The sequence below is a fragment of the Vespa mandarinia genome, chromosome 1 (assembly GCF_050613455.1).
Source record: "Vespa mandarinia isolate Hongniang chromosome 1, ASM5061345v1, whole genome shotgun sequence".
Classification (NCBI taxonomy): domain Eukaryota; kingdom Metazoa; phylum Arthropoda; class Insecta; order Hymenoptera; family Vespidae; genus Vespa; species Vespa mandarinia.
In genome coordinates, this window is record NC_140810.1 from 6,817,889 (window position 1) to 6,837,141 (window position 19,253).

A 19,253-nucleotide genomic window follows, 5' to 3' on the forward strand; every position below is an offset into this window, starting at 1 on the left:
ATATAATCGCTTTATTCTCTCCTTAGATAATAATCGATGATGGACAGCAGTAGAAAAAGCATGGATATATCATAACATTGAAAAATTTCGATTCAGTTATTTTCACTGTTTACTTTATTTCACAAGTTATTTTATTATTATTATTATTATTATTATCATCAAGGAGCACATTGCTTTTATTTACAAAGAAAAGTTCTCCGGTAGAGTTCCCATTCGGATTTCGTCGATTCATAGCACGGTCGTTAGATAGATAGCAGAGAATCGAGTCCATACATTTTAATGTGATCGGCCAATTGCAATTTCAACTTTTTTCTTTTCCTTCTTCGTCTTTTTGTTTATATTCTCTTATCTCTTTATCACTTTTCGTTATCTCTACTTTTTCTTTTCCTCCTTCTCTCTCTCTTTCTCTCCCTCTCTCTCTGTCTCTCTCTCTATCTATCTATCTATCTATCTATCCCTCGTTAGCTCTTGTTTACAATCGAGAGTAGACCTTGGTACGATCGTATAAGCTTGCACTACCGTTGACTCTCGGGTATTACGTCGTAAACGTAATGAAGATGAGCCAACCTCTGGAACATGGAGCCTCATGTGAAAGGATACGTATAGTGGATATCGATAGAAGGCTAGTTCCACTTATCGAGTCTAGCGCGATGGCAAACCCAAACGATATCGTCGTACATCCATCGGAAGTAGCTTGGGTGATCGCGTTAATTAGTGATACGAAAGGAGGGTCCACTCACGAAATTTCGCTTAGGTCAAAATAATCGATAATATATGAATATGCTTTATAATATAAACCATCTATGTATGTATGACATATTTACAATAAGATAAAAATATGGGTAGAATCCTTTGATGTTCATTTAATAATTTCCATTCGACGTTCATGTTGAATCGATCAACTTTGCATACGTGATTATTGCGATTTGAATATATAAAATATATAAAATAGAATTATTAAAAGTAATAATCGTGCAGAATTGATAATGTTAGAAATCCTATTATATTCAATTATTAATACAAAATCTGTTACATCCTGTTTCTACGTACACATATATCGAGAAAGTTTTTATCTTCAAATTACAAGTAAATCATTAAAGTTCGAGAGAACAAAGGATAGAAATGAGGCACTCAATATACACGAATATGCGTTGGACGCAAGCGTGTAATGGTAAGATTAGAGTAAAATGTGATAGTCCATGAAAATGATAGAAACTATATCGTGAGAGAAAGCGAGAGAGAGAGAGAGAGAGAGAGAGAGAGAGAGAGAGAGCTTAAAGTTTAGTTTCGACCTCGTAACGTTCATAAAATACAGAAAGATTAAGAAAGACAAGATTGTACTATTTGTTTCTGAAAGTGTCTACGTTTGCCAAAATGCTGACTAAGAGAAAGAGACTCGTTATGTTCACGATTTGTGGTCAAGGATTTTAGAAGAAGGTACTTATTCTTATCCTGAGTTCTCGTCCTTCTCCTCCGTTTACCCCGTCTCGTCTAGCACGCTCACGACTTAATACTTACCGCATTGGAGTACACTAAATCACTGTCTCGAAAAGCACAATTTACAGTGGCTCGCGCTCGTCGATTTGACATCGACATTTCTCTTTTTCTCTCTCTCTTTCTCTTTTTCTCTCTCTCTTTCTCTTTTTCTCTCTCTCTTTCTCTTTTTCTCTTTCCGTTTCATTCCTTTTTAATAATACGCGACACGAAAGCGAAATACGACGGTGACATGGAAAATACGATCACCTTTCGCTCGAGTCACCTTTGGAAAATAATATTTATCAGAATGAACGTGCAGATGTCTTTTGTTAAATAGAAAAAAGAAAAAAAAGAAAAAAAAAATATGTATTGTCAAACATGCACATTGCCACGTTCAAAATAATATTTTCTGTATTTCCCGTCGCTTATCTTTCATTCTTTCTTTCTTTCTTTCTTTTTTTTTTTTTCTTCCGAAGACATCTTCTTTATGAAAGATCGAGCTTCCTTTTCAAAAAGAAGATCGACTTTCTCCTTTCCTTACTCTTTTAAGGGAACAACGCCTTGAAATATAGCTCCCTTAATGGGTTGAATAGGAAGAAAGGAAAGATCGCAATCAAGTTCGGCCTCGTCGATTTTCTACGAGCGTTTCTTAAACTTGGCGACCATCGAGATTTCTAAGGATCCATTCGTCTTTGGATTTCTAAGTAATTAAGATGCTTTTCCGGAGAAAATAGAAGACGGCCCTTGCTGTAGGTTTCGGCAAAAGGGTGACGCTGCGAGTAATCACGGCACTCTTTCCTTCCTTTCCTTTTAGTTTCTATCTTTATTCCTTTTATCATTCTACTCTGTCCTCAATACGTTTTCTTATCGGCAAAGATCTCATACATATTAATGGAGATCCAATCGATTTTAGTTCGATTTTTTAAGATGTTTCAACGCGTAAGCTCTTTTACCGGCCGCAATGGTTATTATGGCATTAACGTAATGAAGTTAGCTATGGAGAACATCCGTCGAGAAGAATGAGACGGACGGATGGTAGAAGTGGAGTTAGAGAGAAAGAGAGAGGAGAGAGGGAGGGGGGTAGGGAGAAAGGAAAGAGAAGCGGAAACGAACGAAGAAGTCGAAACAGGAATTGTTATTCATATTCGATGAATAATTGTTTTGTCTAAGCTCTCGTAAATATTATAAAGACAATGTTGTAATGAATTCATTGTTAAATATCTTTAAATATTTAAATTTTACGATTAACAGCTAATTCGATATATTATCTCCGACAGAACATACTATTTTCTCTCTATGGCAAACGTATTGACAATTATCGTAAGCAAAACGTATTACGGATTATATTATATTAAATTTAGATTTTTAGCGAATATACGATGCTTGAGGATACGCACGTTGATAACTTTTAATTAATTTGACGAGCATTATTTACTTTTTCTCTCTCTCTATCTCTCTCTCTCTCTCTCCCTCTCTCTTTCTCTCTTTCTCTCTTTCTCCTACTCGACGGTTATCATCGAGGATCGATGGATCGACGATTTGTCGATTAAACGGACGATAAAATATCTGTATAATTCGGAGCTTCCGAGTATCTGCTTTGGAAAAGTAAACCAGTTTATTTGTTCGACCGACCGACATGTAATTTTTTTTTTTGTTTGCTTCAGACATATTCCCATCGTAATAACGACCGATTGATGCTTTAATTAATGAAATCCACGAGACAGCGTCCATTTCGCGTAACGCAGGTCAGTATGGAGAACAAACAGTTTATCGTGAGAACGTGGCATATTCGATAACAATTATTCGGTCGATACGATCATCAAACTGTAGAACTCGACTGACACATTTGATGAATTTCTTGAGTCAATAAGTCAATATTACATAAGCATTATACAGCCGTCTTCATAAAGTCAATATTTGTTTGATCGATCGATCGATCGATAAAAGAGCAACTTTTATTAATATTAATCAATGAATTTTTATTTATATACAATAATAAATTATTATTATATTTATATATAATAATAATGTAGTAACAATAGTAATGTAGAATATCTCTATGATAATCGTAAATAGAGAAGGTAAAAGGTATTTCTTCATTTCGATACTTCATAAATCTTTGCTCAAGAAAAAACGGCAAAGACGATGAATGTAGACGAAGTAAGAGTGCAGTTGCATTTGGATCGAACGAAAGGTTTTCTCTATTCCTATTAAAATCGAATACGAAGGTTTACATCTTTCCAAAGGACCAGAAGGGGCCCTTTGAGTAGAAAGTATAGAACCGTGAAGGGTTTCGTCAAAGGACTTTTTGTCATCATTTTTACGTCCATCGAGTCAAAGTATCCGGAAACGACGAGGGTAAAACGTTGCGAGATACTAGAGACGAAGGAAAAGGAGGAACGAGTACCAATTAGCGAATCGTACGATCTTATTTAATGGATTTGCCATAATCCGTTACGAAGGTTAAGAGACGAAAAAATTGAGAAAGAGACAGAAAAATAGAGGAACAGAAGGATGAGGGACTCGAGGGAGAAGAAGAAAGCAGGGTTGGACTCGAAGTACGTCACCTAATCTGACGGCACACTTTAATCCCTACTCACGAATATTCCATCACTAGGATTTGGGGTGGATCGTTTAAAAGCCGACGGTCTGCCATTTTAATGTAGATCCGGCCAGGCCGTTCGATGAAATTACAGTCGAGCTTGGTACGCTGCTCGCGATCAATGTCCATGTTTCCGATATCGAACGAGAAAATATTTTCAAAGCGTAATTCTCGAAAACCGAAGTAGAAGTTGGAATAGAGAGCGGTGAATACGCGTCGGTGAAAGAGCACGAGATAGATGGATGGATAGACGGATAGATATAGAAAGGAGGATAGAGTAGAAGTAATAGAGGCGGCTTTGAACTGGGCGTAGCGCGGCAGTTTGTCGCGTTTCCATGGGATTTTGCTGCCGCAATCGCATTAAATCCTACGAATCTTCGTCGAGGTATGTACAATGTAACGCGTATAACGTCATTTCGCGACATGAATTGCATGTCAAAGAAGCTTTGTAGTTGTTGGATACGATATGATTTAAGTTTTCCATTGGAGGACTCTACGTTAAACAATAGAGATCGTAAAAATTAATAACTGCTTTTGTTATTTTTCAGTTATTGAGTTTAGTTTCTGACGAGTAACGAGATCATAAAACATTTTATTTCTCCTTTTATTTTTCTTTCTATGTCAACAATAAGCAAACTCACCTGTGAATGGTTCCAAATTTTTGGCTTTGGGCTGGATCGCGCATTGTTGGATGTGCTCGTACTTCCGGAATTACTCAGAAGACTGCCAGATGACGCGTTAGATTTGATTGATGGCTTTTGGCTCTTTTGGATTTGCGTTGAGCTCGTTGTCGTGGCCGAACCGTTCCGCTGTTGCTGCTGCTGTTGTTGTTGTTGCTGTTGTTGTTGTTGCTGTTGTTGCTGCTGTTGCTGCTGCGCGGACGTCTGTTGTTGTTGCTGTTGCTGTTGTTGTTGCTGTTGCGTTTGTTGCATGATTTGCTGAATGAGCTCGAGCTGTTGTTTCGTAAGCCCATCGTTACTGGCACCCGGAGACGACGCACTCTGCGAACAAAGACATGAAATATTTTGAAGAATTGCTATTAAGCTTATGCGTTTCATTCGAAAAGGGCGTTAGACGTCCAATCGCGTCCCCTTCCTAGTCGATGAATATCGTGCGTGCTACAGAAGGAAAACCAGAGATCCTGTTTCGTCTCTTTTCACATATATATAGCTATTTTTTCTTCATGTATTGTACAGATGTATGTACACTTACATACGTAGAGCAACACTAACACCGTTACTCGCTTTCGGTTTTAGAGTTAAGCGAATTGGCTGGGAAAGCAGCTCTCGCCTTTATCCGAGCGATTCCAAGCGTTATTGGCAATTTTTCGTTGAAACCGAAGGGTTGCTCGTAACGCATCCATCGAAAATCCTCTTTCGCAGCGAACGAGCGAATCGCTTTTGTTCTTCTTTTTTGTTTTTTCTCATCGTTAACCATCGACTTTTCTTTTTTGACTTGTTATTTTTTCCCTCTTTAATGGCTTCTTAAGCGCTTTGGAAGTAACATCGGATTATCTGCCTCGATAATCCATCGATACCGACGAGCTCGTAAAAAGGTAGCGTTTGTTGTTCAAAATAAAAAAAAAATAAAACAAATAATTAGCAGGAGTGATCTTGCGCTTTGATGGCATAGTGATCGGGCGTTACCTAGAATTCACGAGTACTCAGCGTAACAACACGGATTGGGTTACCGATTAAAATTGGATTTGTTAATTACTGCTGGGAGCGCGCGGTAGGCAGTTGCTACTATGCCTGATCCGGCTCATACCTTATTAAACCTTCATTTTGTAATTCCCACGTTGCCATTTGTCATCGTCGTAATCAGTGGCCACTCGTTTCCTGGACATGCCACTACTCGTACGTTTCCCCTCGGTCGTTATTTCCTATTCCCCTTCCTTCTCCCCAATTTCTCATTCTACCTCTTCTTTCCGCAGTTAAATTTTCAATCTTCGCTCAAAAGAATTGCAGTGATATTGTTTCTTTCTGTTTTTCTTCGATACAGATGAGAGTAGTAAAGATAAAAAGTTCAATGTTAAGGACTACGTCAACATGATTAACAAGAATCTAAGTGAGAATTAACGTTACGTATTTACTCTTTTAAATACCCATCGCTTCTAAAATTGAGACAACTTTTTATTGATTTTTTCGAAATATTATGCGCGAATTATATTTCTATGTAAGTTTATTATTTGGACTATTCATATTGATCCTTTCCAATCTATTTTCGATTATGCATTAGAGCGACGAGATCGTCTATGGAAATCACTGAATTTTATGCGTACGTTCTAACTACGTTTCTTTTTTAAAAGAACCAAAATTTCTCGCTATAGCTAATTCGCACAAAATTTAATTAATCAGCCCGATTCCAAACGCTAACGTAGAAGCGATGAAAATTCGTGGCGATTTTATTAACATATAACGATTAAACATAAATCAATCAATTTGAAATGTGAATGTTCGACGATAAACAGGTGTTCCTTCTCTGTCTCCAATTAAAAAAGCGTATTTTCACTTCGACCTTGTTTTGTAACAATTATCGCCGATTATGCATTATTAATGACGAATCCATAATGAAATGTGGGAGAAGGCATATTCATTTTCGCGACCGGGAAACGAACGATGGAAATAAATTTTTGCCGTTTCCCCGATATAATCGAGCAGGCAGAGGTTGCGCTGGTTATTGGCCCGTGATAAAATAAAAACAAGACTAATTAATCGTTTGCGCAGATCGATCAATGGATGTGAACTAATTTGACGTAGTCCTTTAAACACATATAGCTCGTGGAGTAATTTCGAATAACCTATCCGAGAATTTTAACGTATGATTCGTAAGCATTGAGAAAATTCTTCCGCCGACAAACTTTCACGGAAAGATCGTGCATTTGTCAAAGAGGCGATCGCGTGTCTTTTTCTCTTCGTCCTCCTTCTCCTTATCCTCTTACCTCTCACGAGACTCGACGTAACCGCCGATGTCTCGCGCTATCTTTCGCGGGGGAAGACGAGCGTCTCTGACAAATCGTCATTTCCAGGAACAAAGTAGAAATGCCGAGGAATGGTTCCGTGTCTTTCCTCTCGTTTTTCTCCATCCTCTTTCGTCTTTCGTTTACCATCTCCGCCGCATCGAGTCTAGCCAAGCATTCGCTTTCCTCACACATCTTTCCTCATACACGCGAGAATCGCATTATTTTTCACCTAAGAATCTCCTCTCGCCTCGTGTGCTCTCTCGTCTATCATCTCAGACTCCCCCTGTCCCCTCAAATACTCTGGCATTCGGCTCTCTTTTTTCTTTTTCACTCCTGCTCCATCTTCGACCCACTTTTCTTACTCGTCGCGCTTTTCATACGAACCGCGCACACTGGTGGTACTTATTCTGACGTAAGCACAGCCGACGAAAGCGTATGCTTTTCTCTCATACAAAAAATTCCTCCCTTTCGTTCTCTATCTTGTCTATTGGCCGTTACCTTGGTTTTCTTACGTTAGTTTCCTTCTTAGTTAATACCACCCTCGCTATTTATCTTTGGCTTTAATACATACGAGTGTCTTAACCCTTTCGAGCGTGTTAATTAAATTAGCTCTTTCTGTTAGTATATCTATATATTGTACATTCATAAGAACGAAAGAATTATACTTATAACGGGTATTAGGCAAAATTGTGAAAGAAAATCCGAATATTCACCTTCTCCTTTTTTCTTCCTCGTAACGGAATTTCTCTTGAGATAAGGGAAGATTTTTTAATTTATCATCGCGTATGAAATTAATCGAAATCACGGTTATCTACACGAATGCGAAGAAAAATTACGTTTTGCGAACGACTAAGTTACTTTTAAGTTAAGTCTATTCTCTCTCTCTCTCTCTCTCTCTCTCTCTCTCTCTTTCTCTCTCTCTCTCTCTCTCTCTCTTTCTTTCTCTCTCTCTCTTTCTCTCTCTCTCTTTCTCTCTCTTTCTATCTCTCTTTCATACTTTTAATTCGGTTAGACACGTTGCGGTTGAGGTTATTAAGGTCGACGTTGGCTTATTACGAAGAAGGCAGGTGTTAAGATCTCCCTGCGCAGCACATATTTTCTAGGCTGTCCGTCAATTTTCATTTGAAAGTTTTTCCTTCTCTTGCTATTTCCATCTTCCGCATGGCGCCATTGCCGTCGTCTCACGATTTTTTCTTTCTTTCTTGTTTTCTACTACGACAACAACTGAGACGATAGGAAGGTTTTTTCTTTCTCCAAAGCTAACACTCTTCACCTTAACTTTTTCTACTTTGAACTTGATATACGTTCAAATTTCTCTTGACGTTGCCATCTTCTTTTCATTGCGTTACGCGCAACTCCTTATCGTCTTGGTCACCCGTTATCTTATGCATCGCCATCGAAGTAATTCAGTCAGAAAAATGAAAACAACTAGAAGAAAAACTTTTGCGCCCGTTTATATTTCGTTTCCTTCATGAGTCAATATTTTTTATCGAACACGTTATTTGGTAAATAAAATTCTCTGCTTTGATCGAGAAAGAAGTCGAAAAAATCTGAAATGTTTACATTCCCGTATGTCATACTTTTTTTTTTCAATGTTTACAATGTCAACACGATTTTATTTTAGTTTTTTAAATATTACGTTTGTAGGTTATTTATTGTGATTGGTAGTGGTTGTAACAAAAATATATGATCTTGGTTTGGTCTGACAGATATATTTAAAAATAAAAATGAACTTAAAATATACTTCTTATATGTATATATATATATATATATATATATATATATATATATATATATATATATCAGACTTTTTTCATTTTAGCTTTTTGATTCATTAATTCTATATTCTTCAATTCTCTATCTCTGAATAATTTTCTCTTGTGTCTTTAAACGAAGATAATACCTTTATTCGTATTTTCTTATCTTATATTCGTCATTTATTTACATAATTTTACATTCATTTACTCATCGTTCTTCTAATATCCATTCTCAGAAGTTGTCATCTTTTGTTGATAAAAAAGAAAATACGTGCGTGATCGCTACGTAAGAAGTGAAACTTGTATAATCGATTTAATTGTCCATTTTGTTTTTAACCCATTTGCATCATGCGTCTACTTAATGTGCCGTATTCAAAAATCAGCAATGTTCAATTGATAATAGGCCCGTATCACCGCGCGTAGTCGTTCATAAATGAAGTACATGACAACAGAATTATACTTTTTAAAACAGTTGATACATCGCAAACAACGATAAGTAATCGTGGGCTCGTGGATATCTCCACGTTCGGTGATAAAAGACAGACGCAGCCCGCGGATATATCCGCGCTTGGATGCAAATGGGTTAATATAAAAGGAATATTTAAATATTTTCATAAAGATATTAGAAAGTATCAACCTCCTCTTGCCATTGTCACTCCCAGTCTGCCGAGAGGACACTTTGAATGATCAGACATCTTGAAAACTACGTTTGCCAATGTTTGGTCCTAGTTGTAGTGCGAACGTTCGTTTTTGTAGTGTAAACGTTTGATCGAAACGTATTTCAATAGTAAAAGCAATTAGTCGATCAATAATGCACATAAAGTCTAAATGATTTATATCAAGTTTCAAGTGTGATCTATATCTATGGAATTTAAATATCCTTTTTGTTTCCCGCTTTTCTTCTCGGTAAGTATATATGTGATACGATTCCTGACAATATTCTTTATTTTCAGCTTTAAATTTAAGATTCAGTAATATTTTTCGATAAGTTCTTCGATTTTGTTTACATTAAAATAATCTCCTTGACACGTTCGTCTATAAATTATTTGTAAAAACATTGGTTTTAGAACTATCAATTTAAAGTCGTCGTCGATTTCTTTGAAAATTAAATCCTTTAATTTCGTCTTATTATAAAAGATCTAAAACTTTATACAAATCACTGTCGCTACATTGTGCTCGTTTTATAACTATTTTCACATTCTTCAACAATCAAACAAAACAGCGAAGATTGACGATTCAACGCATTTACATGTATCATGTTCTTGGCTCAATAGTATATTCGAATTCTTTTAAGAGCAAAGTTCATTTGACCAGTCGTACTCATAAATCTCTTTTTTTTTCATTGTCAGAACAAACGTACGGTATTCAGTTACGATCTTGAATGATATTTTTAATAGATCTTAAATCTCTTCGAAGCTTTTACAATTGAAATAATCTCTAATTTATGACTTCTACTACATAATGTAGGATTTAACTGAGGATGCGTGGTAGTTTCAATATTAACAGATTTTATTTATAATATTATTGAAAAGAAAACTAAATTATATTACAGAAAAAGAAAAACGAAAGTACAAAGTTTTTTATGCATTCGCAACAGTTTCCTAACAATATTATCTTTTATCACACATCGGTTTCCTAAACACATTCCATCATTCTCACTCGCTCAATCCATGTCATTTACACTTGTATCTCAAAACAAATAGGTTGGTTCCTTTCTCTCCTTTTTTTTTTAATAATGCACTTAGGTCTGACGCATATGTCTTAGACTTCAAACCTTTTATGCAATATTTTTTCTTCCACTTCCACTCGATATAAATTAATTTTAATATAGATACTTCGTTCAATTATCGTTCAATAAAATGAACGAAGGTATTTCTCTGTTCTTCATCAAACATGAACTTTTTATCTGCCTCTAACAAATTAGATAAAGATCTCGTTATGAGTGAGTAATAAAGAATAAATCTTCTAAAGTATCTTCTTAATTCAAGAAAACTTCAACATACACTTATCATGTATTCGTTGGCTCAGGAAACTTTTTAATGGCTTCTGTTTTACCTTTAGATGAACGTAATTGTTCGTTTTCCATTATATATCCTAGAAATTCGACTTTATAATATAAGCTACAATGTTCCCAATTTATTCGTATTCCTGCTTCACTAAGCAGCATTCAAAACAATTTGAAGCTTTCTCAGATCATTTTCATATTCCATCGAAGATATTTTTAGATTATCTAAATACATAAAAACTATTTTTTCGTAGATCCAGTCTTTAGAAACAGCGTTCACGTATTTCTGAAATACTTAAGGGTGAGTTACAAAGATCAAAGAGAATTCGTAAGAATTCATAATGTTCGTCCGGAACTATAATATTTTTGACTGCCTTTTTCTATTTGTACATGGAAGAATTTATCCTTAAAATTAAAAGTACTGAAAAATATCGCATTTTGTAACAAATCTAATTAATCTTCTATGAATATAAATGATAGTGAATACCGGTCTTTAATGATCTTTTTATTATTAATTTTCTATAATCAACGTATAGTCTCACGGAATTACTCTTCCTTTTACAAATACTATTCGACTTACTAGAATTAATTAATTAGAAAAAGATGATTGTGGCATGTCTTCATTAATCCTTTCCTGTATTTATATATTACAATGTTATGTTTGGATGGCGGATAATCGTCTAGTTGGCAACTAACTTAGTAAATGTACCCTTTATATTAAATACGATTGGTATTTTTACATCTTCTTTAGTTTTCATGATTTTGTAATTCTCAATTAACACTCTTTTTAACATTCTCTTAATACTTGAGATTTGGTAACCAATTTGGTAATCAAGCCGAGTAACATTATCATTTTATTTTTACGTATCAAATTTATTGAATCAGAATATGAAAATATTATCTCATGATTAATTAAAATAAATTTTATAAATCACCATTGCTCAGCGAATTAATCTATTTCTATAGATTAATACAATATAATTTTTTAAAAATCAAAAAAGATCGTACCTAACATGTTAATTCTCGTAATCGGCTTCATTTAAAAGAGAATATTTTCTCAAGAAAAGAACGTAGAAAGACGGAAGGAAAATCGTTAAGGAGTTCAACGGAGTTACGTAAATGCAAAATAATGACTATAACTTTCGTTTCTCTCTCTCTCTCTCTCTCTCTCTCTCTTTCTCTCTTTCTTTCTCTCTCTCTCTCTCTCTCTCTCTCTTTCTCTCTTTCTTTCTCTCTCTCTCTCTCTCTCTCTCTCTCTCTTTCTCTCTTTCTTTCTCTCTCTCTCTCTCTCTCTCTCTCTCTCTCTCATCCTCTTTTTCTCGAAAATCGTCAGGAGGTGTAGATCGATAAAAATCTGAAGTTTATCAGAAAAGAAGAAACAAAGTTTTGCAAAAGCGCCTTTAACGTTTCGTCCTTTCCAATTCTTTTTTTATTCAAAGAAAGGCAAAAGAGGCAAGTAGATAAAGAAGATCATAAATTTTTCTTTTTTTTATCGGACACTTGAGCTCGCACACTGATGAGCATAAACCAAAAAAAGAAATGACAAGGATAAAAAGAGGTAAACGACAAAGGGTTGGATATCACAGATCCAGTGAACAAAATTACTTAAATTAAGTTTACGAGGCGTTCCCGTATAGAATGTCGTGACATGTCGAGACGTATCATTACATTCGACCTAATCTAAGAGCTCTTTCACAAGAAACGATCAATCGTATCGATCGTTGTATCATCGATGTGTAAACTAAAAAGAGCAACTAATCTCATTGATTGCGCATTTCCCTTGTTTTTCATTTTATCGTGATGATAGTGAAACACTTTCCGGTACGGTGTTTTGAAGCAAGACTGATAGTTGAAGGTTAATAGTTTCACCAACCGGTGGTCTAGTATCAGAGAGGGAAAATGGCATGATTGAAAGTAATTCCTCACCTCGAGTCGGTGCGACTACAATCTCAACAACTTGTTGCGATAGTGAGCGACTGCAAGCGACTGTTGACTAGTTCGTCAACTACAGTTGCCTTGTATGAAAGCGAAGTGGCCGATTCTATGTTAAAATGTGTTTTACAAGTTGCATCGATCGATCGATCAATGCGGATTGATCTTCTCATATGAAAGAGCTCAAATTGCAATATCATTGGAAACTTGTCGTTTGAAACTGATTCGTTGCAATTGAATTTCGAACTTACAAGATGTTTATGCTTATTTAAAAGCAATTTCACTATTATCTATATTACTAAGAAAGCATTTTTTTATATTAATTTTTATCAACTTGAATTTTGTACTATGGATGTTTCTACTTCTACAGAATCGTTATAATAAATAATTTTTTGCAATGATTATACATTCTATAATTCTTTATTATTTGTATATATTACTAAACGTAAACGCCAGCTTACGGCTGTATGAAATAGCTGCTACGTCGTCTCAGAAACGAGGAGAATTTCAAAAACAAATTTTCTATTACGAACAACATGTTCATGTCGTATGGTTTCCGGTAGGAGAAATACGAAAAGTCTGATAGGGTCTTGGGCCAGCTGCAAAACCGGTCGGCCAAAACTTTCGTAGTTTTCGGATTTTACGGGTTGCTCCTATTCGCAAGGACTATCCGTATCGACCTTGGGTCGGCTACCAGAACGAAAACTTTACAAATTTTCGAAAAAGATCGTTAACTAGTTTTTAAATCGGATTTAACGTCTGAAAATATATCCTGTCGAACGTAGACTCACAGTAGAAAGTCCGTCTGATTTTATTTTCCTTTTTTCATCTCAAACTTATTCGTTCAATAACACGTTGGAATAATTTCAAGTATAATCATCGTACCAAATTACGATATGAATAATCAATATTTTTATAAGGGATGAATATTGGGAATAATAAAAATTGATAAAATACGAACGTAGCGATTCGTTTTGAGGGTTCCATTTAGTAATCCGCTAGCGTTTGTAGCAGCGAATGTCGAAAACGAGGCGATCGACGCCGCGTCGAATGAATGGAAAGCGTATCTAGAGCTTTCACGTGGAACGCTATAACGTAGAGCTTTGCTCTACGCATGAGATATGTTCGTATAGGCTAGTATAATAAAATATGAAAAATATAATAACCCGATTATGTTGTACAGAACGCTTCGTTGACTCAACGAATTGCAGAGAGGCTCGGCGTTATTGCAGTAACCAGATCAAACTCTACGTTTCGTAAAAAAAAAAAAAAAAAAAGAAAAAATAAAGGAATAAAGCATACGTATGTATGTACTATTATTACTACTACTACTACTACTCGTGCGCGCACGTACGCATACATACACATAGACGCGTACATGTATACACAGGTACGAGTGCATATAAAATATGTATGTACGAACTTTTTCATTCATTTACAATAAAGTGGAGAGTACAATAGAAGAATTTTTTAAAAAGAAAAAGTGATATTATCGACGTTGTAATATTTCGATTTATTCGTATACAGATGTCTTTTTTACAGTCAAGTCTACATTAAATAATTGGAAAAGTTTTAAGATCAGAAATAAGGAAGAAACACGAGACTCGCTGGCGCGATTACATTAGCCTTTCAACTATTTCGCATCTCTAGGAGTGATGCATACATAATTCCGTGACGACAAATGTGTATACTAACGACACATCTCACGAAAGCACTAGTCTGAAAGCATTAGTAGTGGCTCTGAGAATCGCTCGAGAGTTCGGCTATGGTTATAATCGGATAATTGGCTTATTTACTACTCTTGTTCCTATATGCACACAGCCTCATGTTACAGTGCTATATTGAATTCATTTATTGCTCGGTCTAATTAACGAGTACGTCAGCATATTTTTCTAATAAATTATATTGTCTAAGAATTTCCTCGTTAATTATAAAATCAATAATTAGAAATTACGAAGGAATTGAGAAAGAATTTCTAAGATTTTCGTTTTAATCCGAACTATGTATTCCATATTTGTGCATTAGGCTATCGCGTAAGCTTCTCGTACGAACACTACCAGATCATATATAGAGTGTTCCATTTTGATCAGATCATATCAATCGATGGACCAGTAACTAATGCCGAGAAGTGATTGAATGGACTTTATCTTTGTGACGTAGAGTGCTCTCCAATGATTATAATCATCAATTTTCACGTGATATAGGCTACGATTGTACGATCGAAATGGTACGAATTCATTTAAAGTGGATTGATTAAAACAAGCTCCTGTATAAAATTGATTTTAATCGCAGGGTGATGTCTGATTCCTTGATAATCGCCATCATGATAAAGTTTCTTTAAAATAAATTCATGGAAAAGAAAAAGCTGGAAATGTATCTTACGGTGACCGATAGATTTGGTCAAACAGTATCAATTATTCGATCTCCCGGAATGATATCAATTATTCAACTTTGAATATTTCGTATTCTGACTGAATAAACCAAATGCCGATTCTCGAATATTCGGTGCGGCAAGAAGATAGAAACGGAAAATATCGTGATACGGTCGACTTGCGAGAAAAGCTCTTCTCACGCGAAAGAGCATCGACGACGATATATTTTTGCTCTCTACGAGTAATATCCGGTGCCAAGAAATCGCGAATCGTCCGTCCGAATGAAGAAAATCGTTTACCCAAACGGCACTCTTTGGCCAATCAGCTTGGATTTTATCTGCCCTTGCGATAACGCTCGAACATTAATATTTAGTACATTACTTCCAGAAAGTTAAAGAATTATCTTTATGAAACGTTACTTTAAATTCACCAGTTCGAACGATTTTCTAAATCATAGTCATCTCTTTCTCTCTCTCTCTTTCTCTCTCTCTCTCTCTCTCTCTCTCTCTCTCTCTCTTTCTTATTAACTTCAAGCAATCGCATCTGTGGCAGCGATAACGTTTCCCAATATATTTACGAGGAATCGTAACTGGAATAGAGCTGTAAAAAAAAAGAGAAAGAGAAAGAAAAAGAACGAGGAAGAAAGAAAATGCATTAGAAAATCGGATTCGAAGCTTCGTTCCTGACAACGACTAGTAGGTCTTTACTATTTTCATATACGGCATTGGAAAAGAGAAAAGCAATGGAGTAAGAGAAGAAAAATAAAGAAAAAGAATGTAGATGCTCTAGCATGAGGAAACGAAGACAAGGGAAGGAACGTAAGTTGATGTGATATGCAAAAATATAACATATTACGCTAACATGAGCATTGGAACGACGCGTCTGACCCATCTACCGGATGATATTATATAATTTATAGAGCTATATTTCCTCCAACAGTTTAGTTATAGTTTGCTTGGATCAGGAGGATCGAACCATTCCATTTTCTCTCTTCGTTTCTCGTTTGTACGCGGACATCGAAGAGTTCCCACGGAATGGGGACGTGTTTTACGTGAATGCACGTGTCCAATCCCACATAGGCAGTAGAGTGGTGAAGGAGGTGAGGTGAGGAATGAATACAGGAGGGTTGCCGAGGATGCGACGCGCTCTATCTGCGGACTTTGTACGCGCCACGACCGAGAAAAGCCGCACATTCGGAGATTCCAATCTCCAATTAGCTGTATATCAAACGAACGCGTATCGAGCATGAGCCACACCCTAGTTTTTCTTCCTCTTTTTTTCGCCATTTTTTCAAATAAAAAATATGCGGAAAGTCTCTCTCTCTCTCTCTCTCTCTCTCTCTCTCTTATTCTCTTCCTTTCTCTCTCTCTCTTTCTCTCTCTCTCTTTCTCTTTCTTTCTCTTTTTCTCTGTTTCTATCGCATACACACTCTCGCAGATATCGCGACGACGAAAATAGAGAACTACCACCCTTTCGCGTTTCGAACACGGTTGGCGCGTAACGCTCGTAATAAATACAACGAGAATATACAGGCTTTCGACGAGAGTCCAGCCGATTCCACGGCGAGAATACACATTACGCTTTTTTCTCTTCGATGGAAACACGAGATTTTTCGTTAGGAGAATAACGTTAAATAGCATTTTACATTCGGTTCTCGTTTCGCTCAGCTATTCGCGAACGAAGAGCAAACAAAACATAAATATCGTTTTATCGATCTATGCGCCAGTACTCGCAAGAGCAAGAGCTCAAGCGAGCGAACACGTTTCGTTTGCGTAAATAAACGAAAATTTTCGGATCTCCAATTAGCTCTTTTGCTAATCGACCGTGTATATACGGTACCTCTGACCCATATAGAAACTCTTATATGTATATATATATATACATATATATATGTGTGTGTGTGTTATGTGTGTATATATATATAAACACACACACAGATAGTGCACTAGTGCACTTGCATATTTTAATAAAAGTATCACGATACGTGCATTAAGTATGTGAGGAAAAACGAACAGTAGAAAATCGGACACTCACTATGAACTCATTTTTCATGCTAACCGTGACGCCGTGCACAATTATAATTTTAAGAATAGAAACACAAATCCAATAGAAACACAAGTCGCGAATAGAAATTAGTAGATAGATGAGTCAACCAAGTATGAGAATGGCATTCTTGTTCGTTCGCTATACGAACACGTTTCGCTGATCTCCTAGTCCATCCAGATTTCGATCTCTAATTAGCTGTATATCAAACGAACGCGCGCACTCTCGATTCAGTCGCCGTCACCGGTTTCATATTTATGGATTCTACATAGGGTGTACAATTGTAATCGTATATTCTCTATATTTATAGATCTCTACGTTAAAGCTAACGTTTGCGTCGATATCTATATCTTTAATTTAAAGTATCTCAATGAAATTTTATAAATAATAAACGTAATAATATATGGATCGAATATATGTATGTAGATTGTTTATAACAAACGAAGCACTCTGTATTTACGTAAACGGTTACATATATACATTATTAAAGAATATTAACATTATAATTAAAAATCTTTATATTTTCAACAAAGTTTTGAAGCGAATTGAGAGCGTGGTTTCGGACGATCTCAATTCTTAGAACTTTTGCGTTTTCCTTTCGATAACTCTTGCTAGCTCTCTATATTTCTCTCTTACTCACGTATATATATCTACGAGCGACAAGCTGACTGATATGTAACTCGTGCACACGTTGCAATCAGCGGAACGATGGATGGACGAATGGATAGAGCTGCAATATCGGAAGATCGACAGATGATTAATGATTTTCGAAGCCGAGTAAAACCATTTCTGCAACTACCTGGATATATACAATGACTAGTCGATATAAACTTATCTATACGTTCGATATATATTCGATATAGAATCTGACGTAGTAAAATTTCCAAATAACCTTCTTGAACTTTTATCATTTTTAAACATTTTATTAAGACATCGACTCTAGCTAAAAACAAAAACAATCTACGTACGAATGTTTTCCGATCTCTTTCTTAAAATATGTATTCACACAAATATATCGTTTATATATGTTATTAGAAATCGTTGCTGTTTGTTACCATAGTATGGATCTATTTCATCGTATCTACTCTATTACGTCATCGGGTCCCTAGACATAAATTTATAAAAGAAAGTTCGTCTTCGTCGAGAGGCATTTCTGTTTCCGCGAATTCTTTGATCAGCAGAACGGAAAGAGAGAGAAAGAAATAGATAGGGAGGGAGAGAAATAGAGAAAGAGAGAGAGAGAGAGAGAGAGAGAGAGAAAGTGGAAGGAAGAAGTGGAGAAGGAGAGGGAGGGTTAAAGTCGAAGAAGAAGGACAAGGAGAAGAAGAAGAAGAAGAAGCTGCTAATAGAGAAGAGGATAGAAGACGCTTTCGCTTCGCCTTCCTTCTCGAAACGGCGAAGACTCGAAATTGGAAGGTGAAGCCTTCGAGTGGCTTAAGCTTGTCGACGGTTAACAAGTTTCCGTTGAGGGTCTCTTCTCGTCTCTCTTGTCGTTCGCTCTAGCAGGAACCTCCGGGGTAAATATACCAACTCAACGTACATGTTGTAGGAAATGGTTGTTCACGAGACGGTAAAACATACACTCGGCCTCGAAACGATACGCCTCGTATCCTCCCGCCACCCCCTCCCATCTCTATCTCCTCCTTGCCGGAAGAACGCGTGTAAGCTCAGGATATTGTGTCCGTACAAGCGGTCCCTGTGCCTCTTATTCCCTCTCCCTTCTCAGTTTGTCTCTGACAATCGCGGTAGGTAACATCTTCTACGAGAAACAGCGGCCGGTAAGCTCGATAACCGGTAACCAGTTGGTATATGGAGCACTTTTGATTAAAGCTTCTCGTCGAGTACTTTGTCCGTTGGGATGCCAGAGAAACTCGATTAGTTTAGCTGCACGAAAGGGATACAAGACTTTTGCGGTGCTTCTCGCTCGTAGAGAAAACCGCCGTAAAGGGAAATTCTACCCTCCACCTAGCGCTTTCCTATACCCATCCATCGTCCCAATTCCTCTCCCACTCTTTCTCATCCCGATATATCCTGTTCTATAAGGGTAGCCTTCGGCGATATAGTCACTGCGTCGAAGCTAGTACGTGCAAACTCGATTAGCTTT

At 36.4% G+C, this 19,253-nt stretch overlaps 1 protein-coding gene across 9 annotated transcripts in view; it reads right to left on the reverse strand.

Annotated features, from left to right (window-relative positions):
* The window catches only part of LOC118446991 (uncharacterized), a 267,347-nt gene that overhangs the window by 40,723 nt on the left and 207,371 nt on the right, over positions 1-19,253 (reverse strand). For all 9 annotated transcript variants that reach the window (XM_035878284.2, XM_035878280.2, XM_035878287.2 and 6 more), the window contains one exon: positions 4,720-5,079. In XM_035878284.2, coding sequence (XP_035734177.2) covers positions 4,720-5,079 — 360 coding nt within the window. The remainder of the gene's footprint in view (positions 1-4,719; positions 5,080-19,253) is intronic.